Here is a 26866-nt window from a genome sequence, read left to right on the forward strand (position 1 = left end):
CCAACGGAACTTCCCAAATATCGCGAGATTAACCGTGATCCTGCGAGAGATGGAAAAAAGGCTGGGCACCAAAATATCGCGAAAAATAGTGAATAAGGTGCTTCTCGCGAGATTTTTCCAATAACGCCTACTCTTAGCGCTCGGTTGTCTTCACACTTAACTGCTTTTAGCTATGGTGTTTGTTGTCCGCGCTTGTTTCAGCTTCGGAATGGCAAAGGCTTTCGTAAATTAAAATCCCGGGATCTCTTTACTGAAGGACTTAGTATTTCAAAGAATACTGGTATCAGAAATGTTTTATTAAAGATAATACTATTTCTTGAGATACTAGATGGAAAAATTAAAATTATATTGGCTCTTTGTAACACGACGTTCCAAGCCAGCCCAATTCATTCCCACTTCCTAATTTTTTCTCAAATTTCAGAAATACTTCTCACGCAATTCCAGTTTTCTTTTTTTTTTTAAAGATCTGGGAGATTTGGTATTAGAATTTGGTATTAGGATTACCTTTGGATTAAACTAAACTTGTAGCAGTTCAGAGCATCGGATGCTTTTAATTATATACCAAGGTGTATCACAATTGCTAGTGTCCCTATTTTGTAATCATAGTAAAAACAAGCAGTTTAGCTTGTACTCTATACTACAAAGAATGTCTAGTCCTGTCTTTTCTATCAGTAAATCCACACAAGAAATTTTGAGTAATGCTGAGAAGTTTGTGGCCACTGGAATTGGGGAACCAGGCTAAAATACAAAGCTAGTATTCCTTCAAAGTTCTTTTTTTTTTTTTAAGATTTATATATTTATTTTGAGAGAGTGAGAATGAGAGAGAGAGAGTACATGAGACGGGGGGAGGGTTGGAGGGAGAAGCAGTCTCCTCGCCGAGGAGGGAGCCCGATGCGGGACTCGATCCCAGGACTCCATCCTGGGACTCCAGGATCATGACCTGAGCCGAAGGCAGTTGCTTAACCAACTGAGCCACCCAGGCACCCCTCCTTCAAAGTTCTAAATATAGTCAAGGCTTGTTTTTTGTTTGTTTTTGTTTTAATGTTCTTTTTCCAAACACATCTTTGAAAATAACTGCTCTAAAGTTAGATTTTACCTAATTTCGCTGCAAGGATATTTAGTGGATTTCTACTGGCTTTTCAGTCTCAGACTTGCCACATTTCAAAAATGCTATTCAAACATCCTCCAAAACCATTCCAGCAGATAACTACAGTTCAGGTGAAGGGGCACAGCAGTGTAAATTCAATAACAAATCTTTGGAAGTGTCTGGGAACACGTTCACTACCACAAAGATATCTATGACCATGCTTTTTGAAAGTAGGATTCAAATTTTATTTCTTACCTTTTCCTCTTTATCCTCATTTCTTTGAGTCACTATGTAGTGAGTTTCTTAGGGCAGGATTTGGCCTTCATTTCTGAATCCCCACTGCCTACCTACCACTGTACTTGGGCCCAGTAGGCAAATGTTTTTACTGGGCCTACGAAACCATGCTAGACCCATCTCCTCTCCCCTTGCCAATTCCTTCTTTCTCATGCAGAAAATTCCAGCACTCAGGGCACCTGGGTGGCTCAGTTTGGTTAAGCATCTGCCTTCGGCTCAGGTCATGATCTCAGGGTCCTGGGATCAAGCCCCACATTGGGCTCCCTGCTCAGTGGGGAGCCTGCTTCTCCCTCTCCCTCTACTGCTTCCCCTGCTTGTGCTCTCTTGCTCTTTCTCTCTGTCAAATAAATAAAATCTTTAAAAAAAGAAAAAGAAAAGAAAATTCCTGCACTCTTTCCAAATGTCCTTGAACAGACCTTTTTAACTGCTGGGAGAGGCCTTCCTCCACCTGACCTCTTCACATCACTAAGGCCTTCTTATTCAGACGTCAATTGTCTTCCTCTAGACTAGAGAAGTCTTCTCTAGCCCCTGACTGGATCAGGTCCTCTGTTACATTATTTCAAACTTTTCTCTCTCTCTCTTTTTTAATTTATTTGATGGGGGGAGAGAGACAGAGAGAGCACGAGCAGGAGGAGGGGCAGAGGGAGAGGGAGAAGCAGGTTCTCTGCTGAGTAGGGAGCCCAACATGGGATTCGATCCCAGGACACAAGGATCATGACCTGAACCGAAGGCAGATGCTTAACTGACGGAGCCACTCAGGCACCCTCTCTTTTTTTTTTAAGATTGTATTTATTTATATGAGAGAGTGTATGCGTGTGGGTGTGCAAGGTGGGGGAAGAGGCAGAGGAAGAGGGAGAGAAGAATCTCCAGCAGACCCCAAGTTGAGTGCAGAGCCTACTGCAGGGCTGGATTTCACAACCCCGAGATCGTGACCTGAGTCAAAACCTAGAGTCCAACACTTAACTGACTGAGCCACCCAGGTGTCCCTCAAACTTCTCTTTAATAGCACTTTCACCACTGAAATGTATTAAGTACATGATGGTTTAATTCCTGTCTTCCCTGTTAGATTGCTACCTCCAGGAAGGTTTTACCGGGTCTAGTTCTTTCACTACTGTCTAGTAACATTGCCTAGACTAGCCCCTGACACATGTCAGAGACTCAATGCATATTGTTGGGATAAATTGATAGAGTTGCCAGATAGAATAGAGAACACTCAGTTAAATTTGAATTTCAGATAATCAATGAATATTTTTAATATAAAAATGTGTTCCAGGGGTGCTTGGGTGGCTCAGTCAGTTGAGCGTCTGCCTTCAGCTCAGGTCATGATCCTGGGATCCTGGGTTGGAGTGGAGCCTCACCTGCTTCTCCCTCTGCCTCTGCCCCTCCCCCCACTTGTGCTTTCTCACTTGCTCTCTCTGATAAATGAACAAAATCTTAAAGAAAAAGTGTGTTCCAAATATTATGTAGTGTAAATCTAGCAACTTTCAAACTGATGAGGTACAGAGAACATTTTATCCAAGTGAGAATATTCAGATAATTCATTATTTTTTTTAAGATTTATTGATTTATTTGAGAGAGAGTGAGCGCACACAAATGAGGGAGGGGCAGAGGGAGAGGGAGAGAAAGAACCCTCAAGCAGACTCTCCACTGAGTGCAGAGCCCACCTCAGGGCTTGATCCCACGACCCTGGGTTCAAGACCTGAGCTGAAATCAAGAGCCAGATGCTCAACCGACTGAGCCACCCAGGCGCCCCTCAAAGATAATTCATATTTAAAATGCTGACAAGCCTCTATGGAACCCTAATACTTGTGTATTAGGTAGGATCTGGTAACATAAACAGGAAAAACACAGCCCCAAACTTTGATGAACTCACCTGATTTCGAGTTCTGAAAATATGATTGGTCATAATAATCAATTACTCAAAAATTTTTTGTTAATTTATTATTGTGCCCAAAATATCAATACTAGATATACAGCTACATTTCCTCATGGAAACTGTATACAATAATGTCTATACCAAGTGTAGCTAGGTAATTTTAAACCTTATAAGCTTGAAAATAAACTTTACCAAATTTTGGTTACAGAATAGAATAAGAAGTTATTTCTCATCTGAAAAATGTGGATAAAATGACATTATTGAAAAATTTGTACTCCAAAAGCAAAGATAGGAGAGACATGTCATTAAACAAGAAAATCATACAAGGTGCACATAGGAGCAATCTTTGTATATGGCATAAAGGGGACAATGGTCAAATTTTAAATGACTAAGCTTTGACGGAGATTTCAGAGGACTCTTTAAACCTAAAATCTAAACTAATAAATTGATCCAGGGTGGGGTTGGGGGAGTTATTGACTTTAGTTAAATATTTCCTCTTGACTACAGCCTAAAGAGAAGCTCTCTGACTTTCTCTGAGGATTTACACAGAAGTATAGTCTTCATCTGACTGATTACCTTGGGGTTCATAGAGTTGCCCTAACTCCCTGCCCTGGGAGGTCATGCAAATAAAGCAAATTGTGCAGTCCTGGAATTTCTGAGTTCAAAGTTTTTCTGTAGAGTGAAGCAAACCTTATTTTATAAAAGCACTATTTTCGCCAATTGTTGGAGAAATTTCTGCAGTTTACACTTGATTTTGTATTTAAACACTTGGACAAAATATATTTCCTAGAGTAGAAATTTTTTCCCAGCTTTATTGAGAGATTATTGACATTAGGGTACAACTGTATCCAACAAAAAGAGAAAGCGTACTGCAATAGAAAGAGTACTGATCTAAGATTAAAGAAAGAGCTGTCCTTGCTCCTGGCATTTCCTACACTTAATGGAAACATTCTCTAACTCCTGAGTCTCGGTTTCAACTTTTAGTAGATGCATGTAGTAATACCCATCTTGGCCACCTCACCTGATTATTTGTTCAACTGATATCCATTGACAGACTTAACAGAGTTCTATGGAAAATTGAACAGTGCTATAGAAATATGTTATAAAAATTCAGTAAAATCTTCATTCATTCATCAGGAGTCTCTAGTCTTCAGTAGGCAACCATTAGATAATTAAGAAAGTTTCAACTACTCTTTATTTTTTTTAAAGATTTTTTTTTAATTTTTTAAGGTTTTATTTATTTTTTTGCCAGAGACAGCACAAGCAGGGGGAGCGGCAGGCAGAGCAGGTAGAGGAAGAAGCAGGCTCTCCGCCAAGCAAGGAGCCTGATGTGGGACTCGATCCAGGGCCCTGGGATCATGACCTGAGCCAAACGAAGTCAGACGCTTAACTGACTGAGCCACCCAGGTGTCCCTATTTTTTTTAAAGATTTTATTAACTTATTTGAGAGAGAGAGAGAGAGAAAAACAGCATGAGAGGGGAGAGGGTCAGAGGGAGAAGCAGGCTCCCCGCTGAGCCGGGAGCCCGATGTGGGACTCGATCCCAGGACTCTGGGATCATGACCTGAGCCAAAGGCAGTCGCTTAACCAACTGAGCCACCCAGGTGCCCTACTGTTTATTTTTTTTAAAGATTTTATTTATTTATTTGACAGAGAGAGACACAGTGAGAGAGGGAACACGAGCAGGGGGAGTGGGAGAGGGAGAAGCAGTCTCTCTGCTGAGCAGGAAGCCCGATGCCGGGCTAGATCCCAGGACTCCGGGATCATGACCCGAGCTGAAGGCAGACGCCCGACGACTGAGCCACCCAGGAGCCCCATCAACTACTGTTTAATTTAGATGATGAATTTTATTCAAGATTTATTTGACACATTACCATAATTCCTTCTGCTGTCCCCACTTTTCTATTTTACTGTGGGTGTGGGTGCATCCTGGGTCAAAAACTTAATCTCATTTAAAAGATATAAAAAATCAGAGTAATTTTGCTGAACTCATGCCAATGTTTGATAAGGTAGCTCAGTCATTTCATCCAGTCTGCCACGAAGTCATGCCATTGGCTACCATGTCAGACACTGGTGGGGACTTTTATATTTTTATATCCAGGCTCTCTTGCAGCAGTGCATGAGGAGTTACCATATCTGAGTTCCAGTACTGAAGTCTATCCTTTTTTTTCTTGATGGCATTACATTTTCTTCCATGGTTAATTAAAAAGTTTACCTTTTTCATTTTTAGCCAATGTTTATGGACTCAAACATTTAGGTAAAAATTTTCTTTTTGGTACCCATGTGATCAAAAGCAACAAGAACATTTTCAGGGAGTGATTTTGAGAGTGGATTCTTCTGCCTACATTCAGGGTGTTTTCTGGCCCCTATTTTACTGGCTGATCTTCCCATCTTTTTTTTTTTTAAAGATTTTATTTATTTATTTAACAGAGAGAGAGAGAGAGCACAAGCTGGGGGAGGGCAGGCAGAGGGAGAAGCAGGCTCCCTGCTGAGCAGGGAGCCCCATGCAAGACTCAATCCCAGGAGCCTGGGATCATGACTTGAGCCTAAGGCAGACACTTAACTGACTGAGCCACCCAGGTGTCCCTAATCTTCCCATCTTTGCATATACATATCCTAGTCTTTGTGATCCAACTCAAATGCCCTATATTTATAAAGCTTTTCCTTAACACTCCCAACCTCCTTTAGAACCTTTGCAGTGCTCTGTATCATTCTTATGACATTTATCATCTTATATCTTGTGGTATATTTTCTCTAGATCTTGCTTGATGGCCTTATGGGAAAGGATACTATTTCACAGAGGAGGGCCTTAAATTCTCATATAGATAAATTTGATGAAGAAAAGAATGAACAATTTTGGATAAGTCATTTAACTTCTTGGTGCCTTAGTTTCCTCAAATATACAATCCTATTTCAGATGATTGCTGTGGAGATGTAATAAGCTAATGTGTGCAAAGTTCTGAAAAGTAAAAAATGAAGGGCAGATATTATTTTCTTGCTCATGAATACTATGTTCTACTTGTTCATAATTATAATCTTCTGTGTGAAGATAAAAGGCTAAATGATTCCAGAAAAGCCACAGATGATCCCAAGAGGTGATGAGTTTTCAGGTTAAGATTTTAAACAGAGTGAGAGAGGAAGTGCTACACTATACAAGAGCTGTGCTTTGGTGTTAAGACAATTTAAATCTCGTTTTTGGCACTTGCTGGACTAGCTTTAACTTCTGTGACTCTGAGTTTCCTTATCTGTAAAATAGGGAAGAGGATACCGTGTTTTGCATAGTATGAGAATTAGAGATAATGCGCATAGTATACTCTATGGAAGTGGGAAGCATTGTTAATACTTAAGGACTTGGGTTGAAATGTCCCCACATTCGCCCTTTGTCCTGTTGACAATATTTTCACCCTCGTAGTTGAAAGAGTTGTTATAAAATATGCAAAATTAGTTTTGTGCCGGAGCCTGGGAGTGTTTGTTCAATGAGTTATCAATAAAGTTTTGAATAAAAAAAACTCCACCGCCGTTTCAATAAAGCTTTGCTCAAATGGAGAGCGGGGATCTTATCGCGAGAATCTGGCGGAACGCGTTTCTTGTTCAGGACCTAGTCTCGCGTTTTTTGAGCAAGCCGTGGTGAGAGGTGAAAGGGAAGCACGAAATACCGCGAGAGTCCACAGGATTCTCGCGGTATTTCCTGGGATCGCCCCCTCCCCCCGCCAAGTGCCGTTTCGGTTTAACCTAGTGTGTGACTGAGTCTGTGTGAGGGAGCGAGTGAGTGTGTGAGGTATTGAGGTGAGGCGGAGGCAAGAAGAGGGGCTCCCTCAGGAGCGAGGGACAAAGGGGGCGTGAGGCACCTAGGCTGCGGGACCCCAGCGACAGGAAGCCGCCCCGAGCCGGGCTACCGGGTAGGGGAAGGGCCCGCGCAGTCTTCACAGGGCCCCAGAGCCGGAGTCGGCCCCACAGCCCGGGGCCGTCGGCTTCCTACTTCCTCGACCTCCCCGGCGCCCGGGCCTGAGGATTGGCTCGGCGGGGGGAGGAGGGGAAACAGACTTGAGCAGCTACCGTTGTCTCGCAACTCTACTGCTGAGGAACTCTAATTTCTTTTCTGGCTCCTTCACCCCCCACCTCATGTAGGAGGGTGCTGAGGAGTCGGGAGGGAGGAGGAGCCTGGGCTACCGTCCCTTCCCTCCCCACCCCCTTCGAGGGGCGCTTTGGTAGGCGTGGGGTTGGGGGGGTGGGTGGGGGTTACTTTTTGGAGTGCTGGGGAACTTTTTCCCCTTTTTGAGGCCCGGCGAAAGGGAATGCCCAATCCAGAGAGACATGGGGGCAAGAAGGACGGGAGTGGAGGAGCTTCTGGAACTTTGCAGCCGTCATCGGGAGGTGGCAGCTCCAACAGCAGAGAGCGTCACCGCTTGGTGTCGAAGCACAAGCGGCATAAATCCAAGCACTCCAAAGACATGGGGTTGGTGACCCCCGAAGCAGCACCTTTGGGTACAATTATCAAACCTTTGGTGGAGTATGATGACATCAGCTCTGATTCAGATACCTTCTCTGACGACATGGCCTTCAAACTAGACAGGAGGGAGAATGATGAACGTCGTGGAACTGATCGGAGTGACCGCCTGCACAAACATCGTCACCACCAGCACAGACGTTCCCGGGACTTACTAAAAACTAAACAAACAGAAAAAGAAAAAAACCAGGAAGTCTCCAGCAAATCGGGATCGATGAAGGACCGAGTATCAGGAAGTTCAAAGCGTTCAAATGAGGAGAATGAGGACTATGGGAAGGCACAGATATCCAAAAGCAGCAGCAACAAGGAATCCAGGTCATCCAAACTCCATAAGGAGAAGACCCGGAAAGAACGTGAGTTGAAGTCTGGGCACAAAGACCGGAGTAAAAGTCATCGGAAAAGGGAAACACCCAAAAGCTACAAAACAATGGACAGTCCCAAACGGAGATCCAGGAGTCCCCATAGGAAATGGTCTGACAGCCCCAAGCAAGATGATAGCCCCTCAGGAGCTTCTTATGGCCAAGATTATGACCTTAGTCCCCCAAGATCTCACACCTCTAGCAATTATGACTCCTACAAGAAGAGTCCTGGAAGTACCTCAAGAAGGCAGTCAATTAGCCCGCCTTACAAGGAGCCTTCGGCCTACCAGTCCAGCACCCGGTCACCCAGTCCCTACAGTAGACGACAAAGATCTGTGAGTCCCTATAGTCGGAGACGTTCTTCCAGCTATGAAAGGAGTGGCTCTTACAGTGGGAGATCACCCAGTCCCTATGGTCGAAGACGGTCCAGCAGCCCTTTCATGAGCAAACGGTCTCTGAGTCGGAGTCCACTCCCCAGGTGAGCTATTTGTCTAACAGCCCTTTTTTCTTAGGCTGCGTCATGAGGAACTGGCAGTTAGTCATGTTAACATTTTGTTGAAGCCCCCAGTCTTCCTTATTGACTAGAACACTTAGTTATTGGCTAGTTACCCAAGTAGGTGAATCTGGTCTTCTCTTAACTCAGAATTTGAGAAGTGGAGAGTTCACATGCCTAAAACTGCTAAAGGTAGGTGCTTCCAGGGGTGAAATCTTCAGTTGTAAGCCCCTGTAAGAAAAATCGTAAGTTCCTGCTTATTGAGTCCACATAGTTGATAACTGAGCTTATCCCAGAGTTTATCTAGCAATTTTAGTTGCATTGTCTTAAATCACCTTGGTATTCGTGCTTTAGACCTCACTGGACCTGACTGGGGATGTAAGAAATTATAAATTTTCATTCGTATTATCTTGAAGCTATTTGCCTAGGTCATCTATCATTTGTGCGTGTGCTGTCCACTGAGTCTCCAAAGCTGTAAGTTTATTTCTTAATTCCTGTCTTTAAACTGATGTTTTAGTGGAAATTCAGCTGCTTAGTCCTTTTTCCTTTTGTTGATACATAGCTTAGCAGAAGTTGGTTTCAAGGATAATTTGATTTTCTTTACAGCATCACCATTGACCTACCTTGTGACCACTGGCAATTTTCAAAATTTTTCTCTAAAAAAAATGGTAATAGTGCCTTTACCATATTTTAGCAAGAAAGGCATGTTAGTTTGAAATTTAATCATTAAAATGAATTACTACTGAAAACTGTTATTTCTAGATGATGAGATGTACCTCCCTCTTTGTGGACTCACTTTGTCCACAAAAGAACATGGGCTTTGGGGTTATACCTGAATGGAATCCTAATCTTTGTGAACTTTGGCAAATAATTTAATTTTTCCCTGCCCGTGTTTCTTCGTATGTAAAATGGGAATAATAACTACCTACTTCTAGAGTAGTTTTGAGGATTAAATTAGCTAGTAAATATGAAGTGTAAAGCACAGTTTCTGGTTATCTGGAGCAGGTCAGTAAATTCTGTCTTATGAGCAAAGAAATATTGTTGGATGCTAGGGGAGAAATGCTAATTTGTAAAAATCCATGCATGTCTTTTATATGTCAATATGAGTAATTTTTGCTGACTTAAAGTTATAATTATTCATAAATTAGTTTGAATTAATCAAAATGCAGAGTTCTTAACCTGTCAGGGCCTAAAAGTTCCTTAGTCCTCCCCCTCCCCCAACCACCCCCCCCCCCATTTTATCATAATTTTTCAAACACAGAAAAGTTGAAAGAATTATAGTGAGGATCCATATATGTAATACCTAGATTCTACAATTAATATATGTTATATATTTTATCATACCCATCCATCTCTCCATCAGTCCATCTTTTGTTTTGATTCATCTCAAAGTTGCAGACATCAGTATACTTCACTGTAAGCATTTTAGCATATTGTGTATAGCATTAGCTAGAGTTGACTTTTTTTGAAGGGGTGAGAGTAAAATTTATATAAGTGAAATGGATGTCTTAAGTGTACTATTTATAAAGTAGCTTAGTTGTTAAGGAAACATAAATACTCTGAGAATACTTGTTTTCTTGAGTAGTTTCATTAAGGCTGTTTTGAGAATTTTTATTGTCATGAGTTTTGGGAATATGGAAGTGCACTTGAGACTAAAACACTAAAACAACTTTCAGAAAGAACTTGCTTTGCAGGGATTCCTTTTGGATTCATATCTCAAGTTCTCTCTTCCTCTACTCAGTTAATTGGAACTAGTGCAGTAATGGTAAAAAATAAATCAGGAACGAATTGGGAGACACAATATAATAGCATAGGACACAATATATAAACATAATATAATTTTAGAGTCACATGCGTATTTTTAGTTGGGTTTTACAGAGCATGATATGTTTGTATATGTGCACTACAGATTTTTTTCCTCATTCATTGGAATTCCAGACAATAAGTACAAAAATTTCTTAGAGTAGAGCATACAGATCCCTTCTGTGATATTTCTGTTTTTTTCCTTGGGAGATGATCAAAATTAAATAAGCAACATCATTTTAAAAGACTGAAAATACCTCGCCAGAAATGCAATGTCTTTCCATCCTCCAAATTAGTAGTGGTTAGTAGTAGCAATTTCATTTCAGATGAATAGAACCTAACTCAAATCAGGGGGAAAATACATTTGTTTTTGAGAGGTTTTTACTGTTGCCTGCATTTACCTATTGGTTGTCTCCTCTTGCCACCCCCCTTCCTTGTCGCTTTTTTTCTTGAAGAGTGGATCTTGACCTCAAATATAGCATTTGTATCACTAAAATGCCATAAGTATATGGCCATCAGAATGTTCTATTAACAGTAGGCTTCTGTTCAGAAATTGAAGGGTTTGTAGCAGAGTTCCTTAGGAAGATTTAGTAATGCTGAATGATTAAAGAAATTAGTTTTTAGAGCGTGTGGTTCTGACGTTACTTAGTGATTGGGACTTTAGAAGTTTATCATGGGATAATAGAGATAGTAGTTTTATCCCAGTTCCAATTCAGTGAGAGAAAACCTCTGGTTTCATCCAGTTACTTACAAAAGAAGTATTAGTTTTCTGAAGAATAAGTGGATGTTTCGTAAATCCACTTAACCACTTTCAGTATTCTGTATCCTCGTGTTCATATATATGTCGTTATTGCTGTTTTGAGTACTTCTATTCCAATAATGACTTGCATTTTAACTAAAACTTCCAAAAAGCAGTGTAGTTATAAGAAAACCATGGCTAATATCATGTGAGTTATTTCGCCTACACATATGTACTATTTGTTTTGAAACATTTTGAATTATGTCAGTATTACTAATGACCAAAGATAAAGGGAGATATTAAAGATCTGGAATGGGAACAATTTATTTTAGACTACTGGGCAAATTATGTTTTGTTCAGTCACATTTTTAGTGCTATTTTTTCTCCCCTCACATTGAGGCCTGAGCACATTAGGCTTTATGAAAAGGCAAAAAGAGGGGCACCTAGGTGGCTCAGATGGTTAAGCATGTGCCTTCAGCTCAGGTCGTGAACCCAAGGTCCTGGGATCCAGCCCCACAGCGGGCTCCCAGCTCAGCAGGAAGTCTGCTTCTCCCTCTGCCTCTGCCACTCTCTCCTGCTCATGCTCTCTCATTCTCTGTCTCTCTCTCAAATGAATAAATAAAATCTTTAAAAAAAAAAAGACAAAAAGAATTAATGAGGGTTGGGTTTCAATTAAGAATAATCTGGGGGCGCCTGGGTGGTTCAGATGGTTAAGCATCTACCTTCCGCTCAGGTCATGATCCCAGGGTCCTGGGATCCAGCCCCACATCAGGCTCATGGCTCAGCGGGGAGCCTGCTTCTCCCTCTCCCTCTGCCTCTCCCCCTGCTCATGCTCTCTCTCTCTATCTCTGTGTCTCAAATGAATAATTAAAAAATCTTAAAAAAAAAGAATAATCTGCCTCATGGATTTCCAAATTCTTAATAATGAAGAAAATAAATTGAACATGCAACAGTACCTTGCTTTATGAGTTCCTAAAAAGTTGATTGGAAATCATTTTATATGTGAAAATACCAGAAGTCATTATAGTTTGGAGAACTTCTGATAAATTATTTGGTAAGACAACTTTTTCAGCTTATTTATTTTGCAAATCCTAATAACTCTTGTATCTTAGGGGTTGTTTAGTATAGGCACAACTTAATTATCGACTGAGGATTCAAGGAACAAAATCTTCCTGGGATCTGTCAGTTAAATAGTTCTCTAGTTTAAACAATTAGGTTTTGGTGAAGCATGCTAGTTACTTTTAACTTCCTGATTGGTATAACCCACCTTTAGTATAAAGTGTGACTTTTTTTTTTTATCATGTTTTCACTTCATCAGAGATTTAAACCAAAATTCCAAAAAAGTAATTGTGAATATGGGTGCTTTCCAACATGGGAAAAAAATACCCATCTTCTTGAGTTGGATAAGTAATGGATAATTTTAGTGTTATATGAGTGAAATATGTTGTCCTACAGGATTTAGTTCCTTGTAATCTATTTTTTAAGTAAACTTTATTTTTTAGACTAGTTTTAGATTCACACACAAAATTGTGACAATAGTACAAAGAATTATTTGTCCTTGCATCCAGTTACCCCTGTTATTAACATTTTACATTGGTCTGGTACATTTGTTACAGGTAATTAACCAATATTGTTATGTTATTATTGTTTGATGGTACCTAATTAATTTTTAAGATTGCTAAATTACTCAGAGTAGCTTCTTTAAGTTACAGTGCTCCATAGTTTAACTGATGTATTTTCCTACATATTGCTGTCAGCTATCCATTTTAAACTGGCTTTTTCTTTTTCCAGTAGGAAATCCATGAAGTCTAGAAGTAGAAGTCCTGCATATTCAAGACACTCATCTTCTCATAGTAAAAAGAAGAGATCCGGGTCACGCAGTCGACATTCCAGCATCTCACCTGTCAGGCTTCCATTGAACTCCAGCTTGGGAGCTGAACTCAGTAGGAAAAAGAAGGAAAGAGCAGCTGCTGCTGCTGCAGCAAAAATGGATGGAAAGGAATCCAAGGGTTCACCTATATTTTTGCCTAGAAAAGAGAACAGTTTAGTAGAAGCTAAGGATTCAGGCTTGGAGTCTAAAAGTTAACCAGAGGTGTAAAATTGGAAAAATCTGCCCCAGATACTGAACTGGTGAATGTACCACATCTAAATACAGAAGTCAAAAATTCTTTAGATACAGGGAAAGTAAAGTTGGATGAGAACTCTGAGAAGCATCCTATTAAAGATTTGAAAGCACAGGGATCAAGAGACTCTAAACCCATAGCATTGAAAGAGGAGATTGTTACTCCAAAAGAGGCAGAGACATCAGAAAAGGAGACCCCTCCAACTGTCCCCACAGTTACTTCTCCTCCACCTCCTTTACCAACTACTACCCCTCCACCTCAGACACCCCCTTTGCCACCTTTGCCTCCACTACCAGCTATTCCACAGCAGCCTCCTCTGCCTCCTCCCCAACCAGCATTTAGTCAGGTTCTTGCTTCTAGTACTTCAACTTTGCCCTCTTCTACTCACCCAAGGACATCTACTTTGTCCTCTCAGGCAAATTCTCAGCCCCTTGTACAGGTTTCTGTGAAGACTCAAGTATCTGTAACAGCTGCTGTTCCACACCTAAAAACTTCAACGTTGCCTCCTCTGCCCCTCCCACCCTTACTACCAGGAGACGATGACATGGATAGGTAAGTCCTGTCGTTAACTGGGAAAACTTTACCCTCTTGATGTACATGTAATCATTTTCTCTTAAACTGTCAAAACTGCTCTAATGCATGGCTGTTTAAAATGCTTTTATGAGTAGGAAATGCTTTTGGTATTTGGTTTTCAGTGGACAAGTTCTGATTTATAACATTATTACTTAGGAGGAGAAAATTACAAATTGGGGCCTAGTAACCCTTTTTGTTCATAAGTTTATTTGATAAGGCTAACTTTTGGTTCAAGTTTTTAAAAATCAATGGTGTTTTTCTCCCTAAAGTTTTATGTTGAAAAATTCTTTTTTTTTTCTTTTTCTTTTTAGACCTTTTCTTTTTTTAAGATTTTATTTATTTGAGAGAGAGAAAGCACAAATAGCGGAGGGGCAGAGGGAGAGGGAAAAGCAGACTCTCTGCTGAGCAGGGAGTTCACTGTGGGCCTCAATCCCAGGACCCTAGGATCATGGTCTGAGCCAAAGGCAGCTGCTTAACTGAGCCAGCCAGGTGCCCCAAGATTTTTTTTTATTTTTAAGTAATCTCTACACCCAGTGTGCGGCTCAAACCCATGACCCTGAGATCAAGAGTTATATGCTCCACTAACTGAGCCAGCCAGGCACCCCTGTGTTGAAAATTTTAATAGCTCGGGCGCCTGGGTGGCTCAGTTGGTTAAGCGACTGCCTTCGGCTCAGGTCATGATCCTGGAGTCCCTGGATCGAGTCCCGCATCGGGCTCTCTGCTCAGCAGGGAGTCTGCTTCTCCCTCTGACCCTTCCCCCCCTCATGTGCTTTCTCTCTCTCTCATTCTCTCTCTCTCAAATAAATAAATAAAATCTTTTAAAAAAAAAAAAAATTTTAATAGCTCTGGAAAAAGTGAAAGAGTAATATAATTAACTCCTTTATACTCTTCACCAAGATTCACCAGTTAACTTTTTGCCACATTTGCTTTTACTATATCATGACACTTCTGAATACTTTTTTTTTTTAAGGATTTTATTTATTTGACAGACAGCGAGAGCAGAAACACAAGCAGCGGGAGAGGGAGAGGGAGAAGCAGGCTTCCTGGCTAGCAGGGAGCCTGATGTGGGGCTCAATCCCAGGACCCTGGGATCATGACCTGAGCTGAAGGCAGACACTTAACGATTGAGCCACCCAGGCACCCCACTTCTGAATACTTTAGCATGTCTCTTCTAACACTAAGAACATTTTCCTAAAGAATCACAATACCTTAATCACCCAAAAAACTTTTTACTGATTTAATAATATAATATCAATAATAACAATATCAAATATCCTTAGTGGTCCCCCAAAATGTCTTTTATAGCTGGGTTTTTTTTCTCCTAAGCCAGAAAAAGAATAAACTAGTTTTATCTTGAAAGACACTGCTTTAAAAAAAAAAAAAAAGTTACCCTATAAGAAGCAGAAGAACAGCATGTAGAATCTTTACTAATTAGAATATAAATTCACAATGGGATGATGGGAAGAGCTCTAATTTTGATGAGTCCTCTTAATATTGAGAAGTGAAATGATTATGAAACACGAATCTGATTTTATGGAAGGCATTAGGAAATATATTCTATATCTTGTCAGGACTAGCTAGGCAAATACCATCAAACAAATTGATTTAGTGGTGACATAGGCCATGGTAGTAGTCTGTGTTACTGGTTTTTTCTAAGGAGATCCTACCCTCTTGTTCTCTAGGATATGAGTTTAATTTATTGCAATAAACTTTCATCGTAAGCATAAAAGTAAGTACTACTGATCACATCCCAGACCAATTCCCAAGCCTCCATTATTTTCCAAGTGACATCAGTAATTTGAATGATGATACATTTCAGCTCCTTACATTTATATTTTTCCAGACTATGCTCTATGCCTTTTAAGAAGGTACAAATGCAATTAAAAAATTTTTTTAAAGAATGAGTCCATTACTTCATAGTAGTAAATCTTATTTTAAAGAAAAATTCCACTTCTCTTTCTAATATCAATAATTATTTGTCAATTCTGCCATATCCTGAGAATTGCAAAGGAGAAGGATAAAACCTGAAATTTATGTAAAAAAATCTGTTTAGGTACACAGTATACTTCTCATAGATACAAGCTACGTGATTCTATGGTTTTTGTTGGAAAAGGAAATAAGGAAATATCAATTGAGCATTATCCAGTGGGACTCTCGGCCATGATCTATGTACAGGAACCTTGTTTAAATATTAGTTTACATAGTGGCTAGAATGATGTCAGTGTGGCTGAGAATCTTCATTTTGAAATGTTTACTTGGCTAACCAAGTAATTATTGAACTGACCTACCATGTGTCAGTGTAGAGTGCAGATTTCCAGAGGTGGAATAATTTTGATAGGCACATAGGAATTTGTGTCTTTTAGATTGGGATGAAAGGTAAAGTAAGACCATTCAGTGCTTATTTGAGTATGTGTGGCTCTCTTTAAGAATGTGTATGAGAAAATGAAGTGAACAGAAGTATTTTTTTGTTATTTATCAGTTCTGATTGTGAAAGTATAACTGTTTCATAGTCCAATGGAATTTATTTTAATAGTGTGATAATTATGTAAAAACCCATACACAAAACAAAACATCTGTTTTCTATGGATACATATATGTATATACATCCATATGAATTCACACCAAAAAATCCAAAAAATATATTTTTTTATAGTTTTTTTTTAAGATTTTATTTATTTGAGAGAGCGAGAATGAGAGAGAGAGAGAGCACATGAGAGGGGGGAGGGTCAGAGGGAGAAGCAGACTCCCTGCTAGGCAGGGAGCCCAATGCGGGACTCGTCGATCCCAGGACTCCAGGATCATGACCTGAGCCGAAGGCAGTCACTTAACCAACTGAGCCACCCAGGTGCCCCGAAAAAGATATATATTAGGCTGATAATAATGGTTATCTCTGTGGATGGGACTTAGGATGAGGATCAAAGGTAAAGGACCTTATCTGCAAAATTTTAATATTTAAAAATGTGGAATGCTTCACAAATCTGCTTGTCATCCTTGCACAGGAGCCATGCTAATCTTCTCTCTCTTGTTCCGATTTTAGTATATGTGCTGCTGAAGCGAGCACCAATGTAATTATTTTTAAATTTATGATTATTATTAGTTTTCCACATAAATATAAACAAATTATTAAAGTCAGAAAAATGGAAATGAAGGTATCTTTCCACAATTTTATTTTTTCACTTTTTTTTAAGATTTTATTTATTTATTTGACAGAGACAGTGAGGGGGGAACACAAGCAGGGGGAGTGGGAGAGGGAGAAGCAGGCTTCCTTCAGAGCAGGGAGCCCGACGTGGGGCTCGATCCCTGGACCCTGGGATCATGACCTGAGCCAAAGGCAGATGCTTAATGACTGAGCCACCCAGGCACCCCATTTCACTATTTTAAATTCAAGATGGTTTTTGTTTTCGTCTTTAATTTTTTTTTTTTTTTGGTGCCACGCTATCCATGTATCATACCAGCTGCACCTGTTTTTCACATGAAAAATAATTTTTATGTAAGAAAACTTTTCAGGAAGAAATCTGAAAGTTTGCATACAGAATTCATTTATATTCTTGATCTTCTCATGTGAGATTGCAGCAGCTTAATTGTTGAGAATGTGATTTATACATCTTTCTGTTGCCTACAGTGCTTTAACCACTGAACACAGAATGTGATCAGTAAATATTGCTTATTTGAATGACTAAGACTACTGAAGGAGACAGGATCAGGACTTGTGTGAAATGACACTGGGAATGTAGTTAATTCCATAGGCACATGGATGACGTAGAACTTGTATCAGAGGATTTGTCTTCTTTTAAAGTCCCTTTGGGAATAGAATGAAACTTCTTTCAAAGATATATATAGGGCCAGAAATGTATTAATCCAGGTATCAAATGCAGGAGTGAATTTAACTACTGGTATTGCAAAAGCCTAATTCATGGTCTGCAATTCTTTGTTTCAAGAAATGAAGGCTGCTAAACCATCCATTCTTCATGATATAGTACATTCTTCATGAATATAGCTATTTGTGGATATCACCTGCTTTTTTTTTTTTTTAAGATTTTATTTATTTGAGAGAGCAAGAGCGGGAGGAGAGGCAGAGGTAGAGGGACAACTGGACTCCCCGCTGAGCAAGGCTCCACCCCAGGATCCCTGAGATTATGACCTGAGCCAAAGTCAGACGCTTAACCCACTGAGCCACCCAGATGCCCTGGGGATCACCTGCTCTTTTTTTTTTTTTTTTTTTAAGATTTTATCTATTTGACAGAGAGAGAATGAGAGAGAGAGAAAGCACATGAGGGGGGGAAGGGTCAGAGGGAGAAGCAGACTCCCTGCTGAGCAGGGAGCCCGATGCGGGACTCGATCCAGGGACTCCAGGATCATGACCTGAGCCGAAGGCAGTCGCTTAACCAACTGAGCCACCCAGGCGCCCTGCCCTGGGGATCACCTGCTCTTTTTTTTTTTTTTTTTTTTTTTTTTTTTAAGATTTTATTTATTTATTTGACAGAGAGAGACACAGCGAGAGAGGGAACACAAGCAGGGGGAGTGGGAGAGGGAGAAGCAGGCTTCCCGCTAAGCAGGGAGCCCGATGCGGGGCTCGATCCCAGGACCCTGGGATCATGACCTGAGCCGAAGGCAGACGCTTAACGACTGAGCCACCCAGGCGCCCCGGATCACCTGCTCTTAAGAGATCATCTGTATGGGGCTCCTGGGTGGCTCAGTCATTAGGCATCTGCCTTCAGCTCAGGTCGTGGTCCCGGGGTCCTGGGATCGAGCCCCACATCAGGCCCCCTGCTCCACAGGAAGCCTGCGTCTCCCTCCCCCACCCCCTTTTGTGTTCCCTCTCTCTCTGTGTCTCTCTCTGTCAAATAAATAAAATTTAAAAAAAAAGATCATCTGTATACTCTTTTATAAAATTTCAGTTAACTGGGGTGCCTGGCTGGCTCAGTCAGTAAAGATGCAACTCTCAATCTCTCAATTTCAGGGTCGTGAGTTCAAGCCCCACGTTGGACATGGAGCCTACTTCAGATAAATAAAATTTCAGTTAACCACATAGGGTTTTTAAAATCTTTGTTTCCAGGGCACCTGGCTGGCTCAGTTGGTAGAACATGCAACTCTTGATCTCAGGGTTGTGAGTTCAAGCCCCACTATGGGTGCAGAGCTTACGTAGTAATAATAATAATAAAATAGGGGCACCTGGGTGGCACAGTCGTTAAGCATCTGCCTTCGACTCAGGTCATGATCTCGGGGTCCTGGGATCGAGCCCCACATTGGACTCCCTGCTCCGCCGGAGGCCTGCTTCTCTCTCTCCCACTGCCTCTGCTTGTGCTCTCTCTCTCGCTGTCTCTCTCTGTCAAATAGATAAAATCTTTCAAAAAATAAAAATAAAAATCTTCATTTCCGATCAGTTTTTTTGGGACCTGGTTCATTTTGATTTTGTCAGACTTCAGTAGTCTCAGTAGAGTTTGTATTATTCTTAAAGGTTTTATCTTTAAAGTACTGAGCTCTTAACAGAAAAGAAAGGATCTTTGTGAACATTCAAATTTGATTTAGAATTTTGCTAATGGAATGCTTAGTTCTCATTTCTAATGTATTCAGCTCAAATTTTTATTAGAAGTTTATAAAAGTGAATCACTTTTTAAACAACCTGCTTTAAAAAGGGGAAAGGGATAAATGATCATATTTAAAGTCGTTTATGCTATTAAATTGTGAAAAATATTAGGAAATCAATCTGTAAATAATTGATATATAAATTCATATTCTTTATTAACAATAAAGATTTCTTATTAGTGGTATTGATACTGTATAGATTAAATCCCATCATCATAAATTCCAAGAGACTATACAGATTTTAAAATTTGAGCAGTCATGGAGCTTGGCAACTTTTTTTGAAAAAGAAAATTATTATACATGAGCATTTATGCAACTACTCACCATATGTGAACCCAACTACAGGCATAAATGGGGAACCAGGAAATACAGATATTGGCAAGATCAGCACTTCCTGGTACGGAATCTTCATAGTAATGACTTAGATGTTCAATATCTGCTCTCCAGTGTTAGACCCTCTGTACCATATGTCCTCTGCACTGTATAGAGGAATAGATTAGTTACTGAGTGCTGTATACTGAAGGCTAAAGACCATAATGTTAAGCGTTGCAATTTTATGAGTCATCATTATTCCACGATTTTTGGTACATTGGAATTTGTTGAAATAGGATTTGACCTGTATTCAACTTGTATGCCCTGAACTGGTAGTACATACCAAACATTCATGCTTTATGAAATAAACATGCTAAACATGTAATTTTTCAGAAGCAATGTATATTTTCATAGTAGCAAACTGAACATGAACCTATAAAGCCAACTGTGGAGTAAATAAGACCTAAATATAAAACATAGACTGAACTTATATGAAGTGATGGTGAGAAAATTCAGATACTTCTAGTGAAGCATAACCAAGAAGTAATCTATTTCTGAATCATGAAGAATTAAAATTTATAGAGTATTCTGACATTAGTCATTGAAAAATTAGGAATTTTCATTCCCTGAATGTCTTTTTTTTTTTAAATATTTTATTTATTTATTTGATAGAGACACAGCGAGAGAAGGAACACAAGCAGGGGGAGTGGGAGAGGGAGAAGCAGGCCTCCCGCCGCCGAGCAGGGAGCCCAGTGTGGGGCTCGATCCCAGGACCCCGGGGCCATGATCTGAGCCAAAGGCAGACGCTTAATGACTGAGCCACCCAGGCGCCCTCATTCCCTGAATGTCTTAAAAATTGGGGAAATTTATTTATTTTTTTAAAAGATTTTATTTATTTATTAGAGAGAGAGTGAGAGAGGGAACACAGTGGGGGGGGATGGGAGAGGGAGAAGCAGGCTTCCCGCTGAGCAGGGAGCCCAGTGCGGGGCTCGATCCCAGGAGTCTGGGATCATGACCTGAGCCGAAGGCAGATGCTTATTAACAACTGAGCTACCCAGGCACCCAAAAATTGGGGAAATTTAAAATCTATATTGTGTCCTGCCTGAAGAGTTTTCTGGTAATAGGCTTTGTTCCCAGTTTAGAAAAATCTTAGTTCTAATTACAGTAATGTGTATTCATCTCTATCAGTTATTGAACAGAAACTTTCAGAAGATCATTTTGCCTTTTGTTGACCACCCTCGTTCTGGTTGATATGCACAAACTAATCTAGATTCTTTTCTGCCTGATTTACAGGAGATTAAAATGATGAAAATCGGTAGAAAGTTATACTTATGCGATTGTTTTTACATGCGATCTTTAAAAAGATACATTGCAAGGGATAGATCTTTATGGTTCTCTGGAAGTATTCGTGAAAGAATACATGTTTTTATAACCACTTATAAAAAAAAGTGGAGGAAGCTCCTTCTGTGGTTAGGATTCTCAGCTTGTTTTCAAGCTTCTGATACTGTGATAGAATAGAAAAGACTTATTATCTAGCATGGTTTTATTTGTAGGCATGAATTAGTATATTATCTTTCCTGAGGACATGCATAGCACAAAATCCTTTCTTATAAATAAGTTGAGATGGTTCAAAAATTGGAACTGAACACTGACTTCCCTAGTCTACTCCAGAAAAGACATCCTTTTTCCCTGCCCCTTCTTCTCCCCACCATTTTGTTGATTATCATGAGAGGCCTGCCACCAATTGCTTTAATGATTCTGAAATACTTTACTGGATTCTCTCCTTAGATTTTTAGTTTGAGAATTATTTATCCATTTGGCCTTTTGCTTCCAAACCAATATAATAGGTCAGTATATCCACTAATTTTGATGTCCAATTTAACTTTTTTTTTTTTTTTACAAAACTCAAATACTTTTCCTTTTCCAAGTTCTGTCTACATCTTCTATAACATAGTAGCATTACGTTGTTGAACTTTCATTCCTTATGCTGGTCAAAATATATAGAATAGATTTGGTGACTCCATGAGTTGCAGTGGTACTTTGGGAATTTAAGGTGATTACTTCCTGTATTTTATTTCATTTCAGTAAAATTACAGTAGAATCTTAGGGAAAACGTTAAAAAGTTTGTTATAGGATCTACAAGTAATATCACAAATTTTTTGTTTGATATACTTGGATTTCTTTTTGTGAAATCCAAGTATCTTTGTGATAAACTTCAGTTCCTTATATTATAGGGTTTTATCCCTTAGAAGTAAAATCTTTATAATCTTTTGATAGCCAGACATTATAAGCTTTGAAAAGTTTTATTTGCATATTTTTTAAGTAATTATGATCTTTTTCTTCTCTTCCTCTATTATTTAGTCCAAAAGAAACTCCACCTTCAAAACCTGTAAAGAAAGAGAAGGAACAAAGGCCACGTCACTTACTCACGGACCTCCCTCTCCCTCCAGAACTTCCTGGTGGGGATCCATCTCCCCCAGACTCTCCAGAACCAAAGGCAGTTACACCACCTCAGCAACCATATAAAAAGAGACCAAAGTGAGTTTTTAGAGGGACATTTTATTTTATTTTATTTTATTTTTATTTTATTTTATTTTTATTTTATTTTATTTAAGAGAGAATGAGCAGGGGTAGGGGGGCAGAGGGGGAAGGAGAGGGAGAAGAGAACCTCCGACAGACTCTGCACTGAGTATGGGGCCCAACCCGGGACTCCATCCTACAACCCCTGAGATCATGACGTGAGCTGAAACCAAGTCTGACCCTTAACCGACTGAGTCACCCAGGTACCCCTGGAGGGACAGCTTCCTTCCTTACTTTTGGGCCTAAATCTCACACTTTCTTCCACAACCTACACTGGTAGGATTATATAAAATTGGGCCTAATGTGTATCTTTTATATTAATGGATAAAGGCCTTTCTTTCTTTTTTTTTTTTTTCATAAAGGCCTTTCTGAGAGACCTGTTCATCTGCACCCTCAGATACCTACTGTTTTTAGAAAAGCAATGATTTCCCAAATTCAGATATACCATGAACATTGATCCCATTGTATCTTTTGAGTTTGATACTTAGAATATTAAAAAAGAAAAAAAGCTCTTTTATTCCGGGTGTATCAACCATGTACACATAAATGAAAAATTAATAGATGTGGGATGTTTTTTCTTAAACCACATAAATTGCCATGCCATAAATGTAGTAGAATCTGGGTTTGATCTACTGTTACCAGTAGATTGTTAGCATTTCTCTCTCTCTCTCTTTTTTTTTGTTAGTATTTCTCTCTCTTTTATTTTAAACTAGGCTCCACGCCCACCATGGGGCTTAAACTCACGACCCTGAGGTTAAGAGTTGCGTCCTCTACCAAATGGGCCAGCCAGGCACCCCAACATTCCTCTCTTAATAATAAAAATAGTTACCATTGACTGAGTACATAGTATTGCCAATGTTTTATGTTTTATTTTAATAGTAGACCTATGATGTAGGGATTCTTTCCCGATTCAGTAGGTGAGGAAGCCAGTACTAAAGAGAGATTAGAAAGTAAGCAGCAGGGTGCCTGGGTGGCTCAGTCTGTCTGCCTTTGGCTTGGGTCATGATCCCAGGGTCCTGGGATCGAGCCCCACATCGGGCTCCCTGCTCTGCGGGAAGCCTGCTTCTCCCTCTCCCACTCTCCCTGCTTGTGTTCTCTCTATCTCTGTCAAATAAATAAATAAAATCTTTAAAAAAAAAGTAAGCAGCAAATCTATTATTTGATCTTATGCCTTCCTGAAGCAAAAAGTCTATCTTAGCCACTGTGAGAGACCATTTATTTCATATCATTTGATTCCTGCCTTTTTAATAAATTCATAGAAGATTCATGGGCCAGGAATCATCATAAAAGAATTCTGTTTTCTTCTTTGAATAGGCTTAAGTTTTTAAAATAACTTTTTTTGGTTTGTTTTGCGGGGGCTCTTTTGTTTTGCCTTTTTTAGAATTTGTTGTCCTCGTTATGGAGAAAGAAGACAAACAGAAAGTGACTGGGGAAAACGCTGTGTAGACAAGTTTGACATTATTGGGATTATTGGAGAGGGAACCTATGGCCAAGTATATAAAGCCAAGGACAAAGACACAGGTAAATATTGCCACAAAATTCTAGGTGTCAGAAGTTTAAAACTTTAGCAGTACTAATGCTAAAGTAGACTTAGCAAAAGTGAATTTCGAGTTTTAATTTGGTTTCCAAAAGTTACTGAAATACTAAAATTTTCCAAAAGAATAATATAATTATTACTGTTTAAAAATCTTCTTCTTTATCTGTTGTCCATTGTAAATATTTTATAATAAGTTTGCTGGGAATTTAAGAGAAAGTAAAAATAAAATTTATAAGTTGCTCTTTGGTAAGGTGTAGTCCTTAAAGATAAAATGAAGTAGTTGGATTATTGGCATATTTTAATAATTCAAAATTTTTAGGCCTAACTGAATACTGAATTAAGAAATGCAAGTCTTAAAAAAAAATCAAAGGCAAGAAAGGGAACATAGGTTTGGTTTTGTTTTTTAAGGTATAGAAGTATCTGGCATATAGCATTAAAGTAAGCTAAATCTGTCTTTCAGAGCAGCTCTGGGCATATATTGGCTGGTTCTTGATAGTGGCCAAAAAACGCTAATTGATAATGTAACAGTTTGAATTTATTGTAACAGGAGAGCTAGTGGCCCTGAAAAAGGTGAGACTGGACAATGAGAAGGAGGGCTTCCCAATCACAGCCATTCGTGAGATCAAAATCCTTCGTCAGCTAATCCACCGAAGTGTTGTTAACATGAAGGAAATCGTTACAGATAAACAAGATGCACTGGATTTCAAGAAGGACAAAGGTAATAGCAAGGAATCATGTTTCTACAGGGTAGATTGGTACATCTTATTTTCCTCTCTTAGCTTGTCTCTTTGACCAACTTCTTGAATCCATAACAGAGTTAAGATGTTAGTTTTGGGGACGCCTGGGTGGCTCAGTCGTTAAGCGTCTGCCTTCAGCTCAGGTCATGATTCCGGCGTCCTGGAATCGAGCCCCACATCGGGCTCCCTGCTTAGTGGGAAGCCTGCCTCTCCCTCTCCCATTCCCCCTGCTTGTGTTCCCTCTCTCGCTTTGTCTCTGTCTGTCGAATAAAATCTTTTAAAAAAATAAATAAAGCAAATAAAAAGAAATTCTGCTTCTGTAACAGTAGTTAGATACATTTATGGAAATCAAACCTGAATAGAATTAAGAATACTAGATATACTTCTGGGTGTGTCTTAACTTCTTCTGATTATAAGAATAGTATAATGATGTGTAGGTAGTTTAAGGATAAACAAGAAAATGTTTATTGATTTCTTCTAGAGTGGAACTTAATTTTCCTCTGCCATTCTTCTGTACTAATTTTTTTTTAACTTTTTTTCTACCCTTTTTTTAAAGATTTTATTTATTTATTTAAATTTGACACAGAGAGAGAGAGAGAGCGAGAGCAGGAACACAAGCAGGGGGAGTGGGAGAGGGAGAAGCAGGCTTCCCGTCAAACAGGGAGCCCAATGCAGGGCTCAATCCCAGGACCCTGGGATCATGACCTGAGCCGAAGGCAGGTGCTTAACGACTGAGCCACCCCGGCACCCCCATTCTGTACTATTTAAATAGTTTACCATATACTGTTTAAATTCTTTTTTAAAAAAATAATAAAATAATAAATGAATGAATAAATGGATGTGATGCATACCCATTGTGGCGAAATTGAAAATATGGAAGGGTCAGACAAAGAAAATGGCAACCATTTCTCTCCCACTCCATCCCAGTCTACCACCATCCATAGAAAACCACTATAGTATTATCATTTTAATGTATTTCTTTCTAAGTACTCTAATTCGTTATATTTATTTTAGCATAACTGAGATCAAAGTATATTTAGTGTTTTATAATCTGTCATAAGCAATTTGCCATGTCATTAACATGTTTTAATGACTGGGTAAGGCTAGATGAATCTAAGTTTACTTCACCAGTCTCTTTTGAGCAATTAGTTACCAGTTTATTTTATTATTTTTTATATATAGATAAATCTTTAAATTAAAGATTTATTTATTTTTAGTGAGAGAGTGCATTTGCATGAGCAGTGGGAGAGACAGAGTGAGAGGCAGAGGGAAAGAATTTCAAGCAGACTCCTTGCTAAGCGTGGATCCCAACTCAGGGCTCAATCTCAGGACCCTGAGATCATGACCTGAGCCAAAATCAAGAGTCAGACACTTAACTGAGCCACCCTGGCACCCCTATTATTATTATTTTTTAAAGCAAGCTCTACACCCAATGTGGGGCAGGAACTCATGACACCAAGGTCAGGAGTCATGTTCTATCGACTGAGCCAGCCAAGTGCCCCAATTAGTTACTAGTTTAAAAAATATAATCTGCTTTGAACATTTTTGTTCATAAATCTTTGCATTTTGATTTATTAATATAGTTTCTTAGAAGTAGAATTATTTGGTTAAAGGAATTTTTATATTTAATGTTAGATTGCTTTTAATATAGTAATTATTCATGTCCACCTGTGAGTGCCCATTCCACTTTATCCTCCCTAAGATGGAGTACATCTTTTTAAAAAATTGTCATTTTGATAGGTGAAGTATGTTATCATTATTTTGGATTGCATTCCTTCCGTTACTTCTGAGTTCTTTTCCATGTTTATCAGTTTCACTTATTTTCTCTTTGAGTTGTCCTTTTGTGTCCTGTGTCTACTTACCTTTTGCAGTTTTGGTGTTTTTTTTATTAATTTGTATGAGTTCTTGGCTAAATCTAAGATACTCCTTTAATGCTGTGGTTCTTAATTTTGGGGGGGGTTATGGACCTCTTTAAACATTCTTACGGATCCATACTTTAAAAAAATAAGTTCAGAATGTTGCATATTATGTGTTTAAAATATTGCATACTATTTCAGGGAGTTCAAAGAATCCTTGAAGCCTACACTCTAGATTAAGAATCTTGCCCTTATGCTGGTAGGAGACAGAATTTTAAGACTGGATAGATAATTGTCTAATCTAGGTCTAGTACTGCTTATGTTAGAATATTTGCCTTTGTCATCATACACCCTGCTGAAGTGGAAAGATAGCATGGATTTCAGATCTTTTACAGTTCTCTTAGC

At 39.3% G+C, this 26866-nt stretch overlaps 1 protein-coding gene and 1 non-coding gene across 2 annotated transcripts in view; one reads left to right on the forward strand and one right to left on the reverse strand.

Annotated features, from left to right (window-relative positions):
- The first annotated feature begins 6923 nt into the window (after nucleotides 1-6923).
- Nucleotides 6924-26866, forward strand: part of CDK12 (cyclin dependent kinase 12) — a 48367-nt gene continuing 28424 nt past the window's right edge. The window contains 6 exon segments of the mRNA XM_027624612.2: nucleotides 6924-8600; nucleotides 12949-13232; nucleotides 13235-13832; nucleotides 22113-22289; nucleotides 23713-23852; nucleotides 24416-24586. Coding sequence (XP_027480413.2) covers nucleotides 7552-8600; nucleotides 12949-13232; nucleotides 13235-13832; nucleotides 22113-22289; nucleotides 23713-23852; nucleotides 24416-24586 — 2419 coding nt within the window. The 5' untranslated portion in view covers nucleotides 6924-7551.
- LOC113908423 lies at nucleotides 16808-16914 on the reverse strand. Its single transcript, XR_003515488.1, has one exon. It is a non-coding gene; the product is annotated as a U6 spliceosomal RNA (small nuclear RNA).

This window comes from Zalophus californianus, chromosome 16 (genome assembly GCF_009762305.2).
Source record: "Zalophus californianus isolate mZalCal1 chromosome 16, mZalCal1.pri.v2, whole genome shotgun sequence".
Taxonomy (NCBI): Eukaryota; Metazoa; Chordata; class Mammalia; order Carnivora; family Otariidae; genus Zalophus; species Zalophus californianus.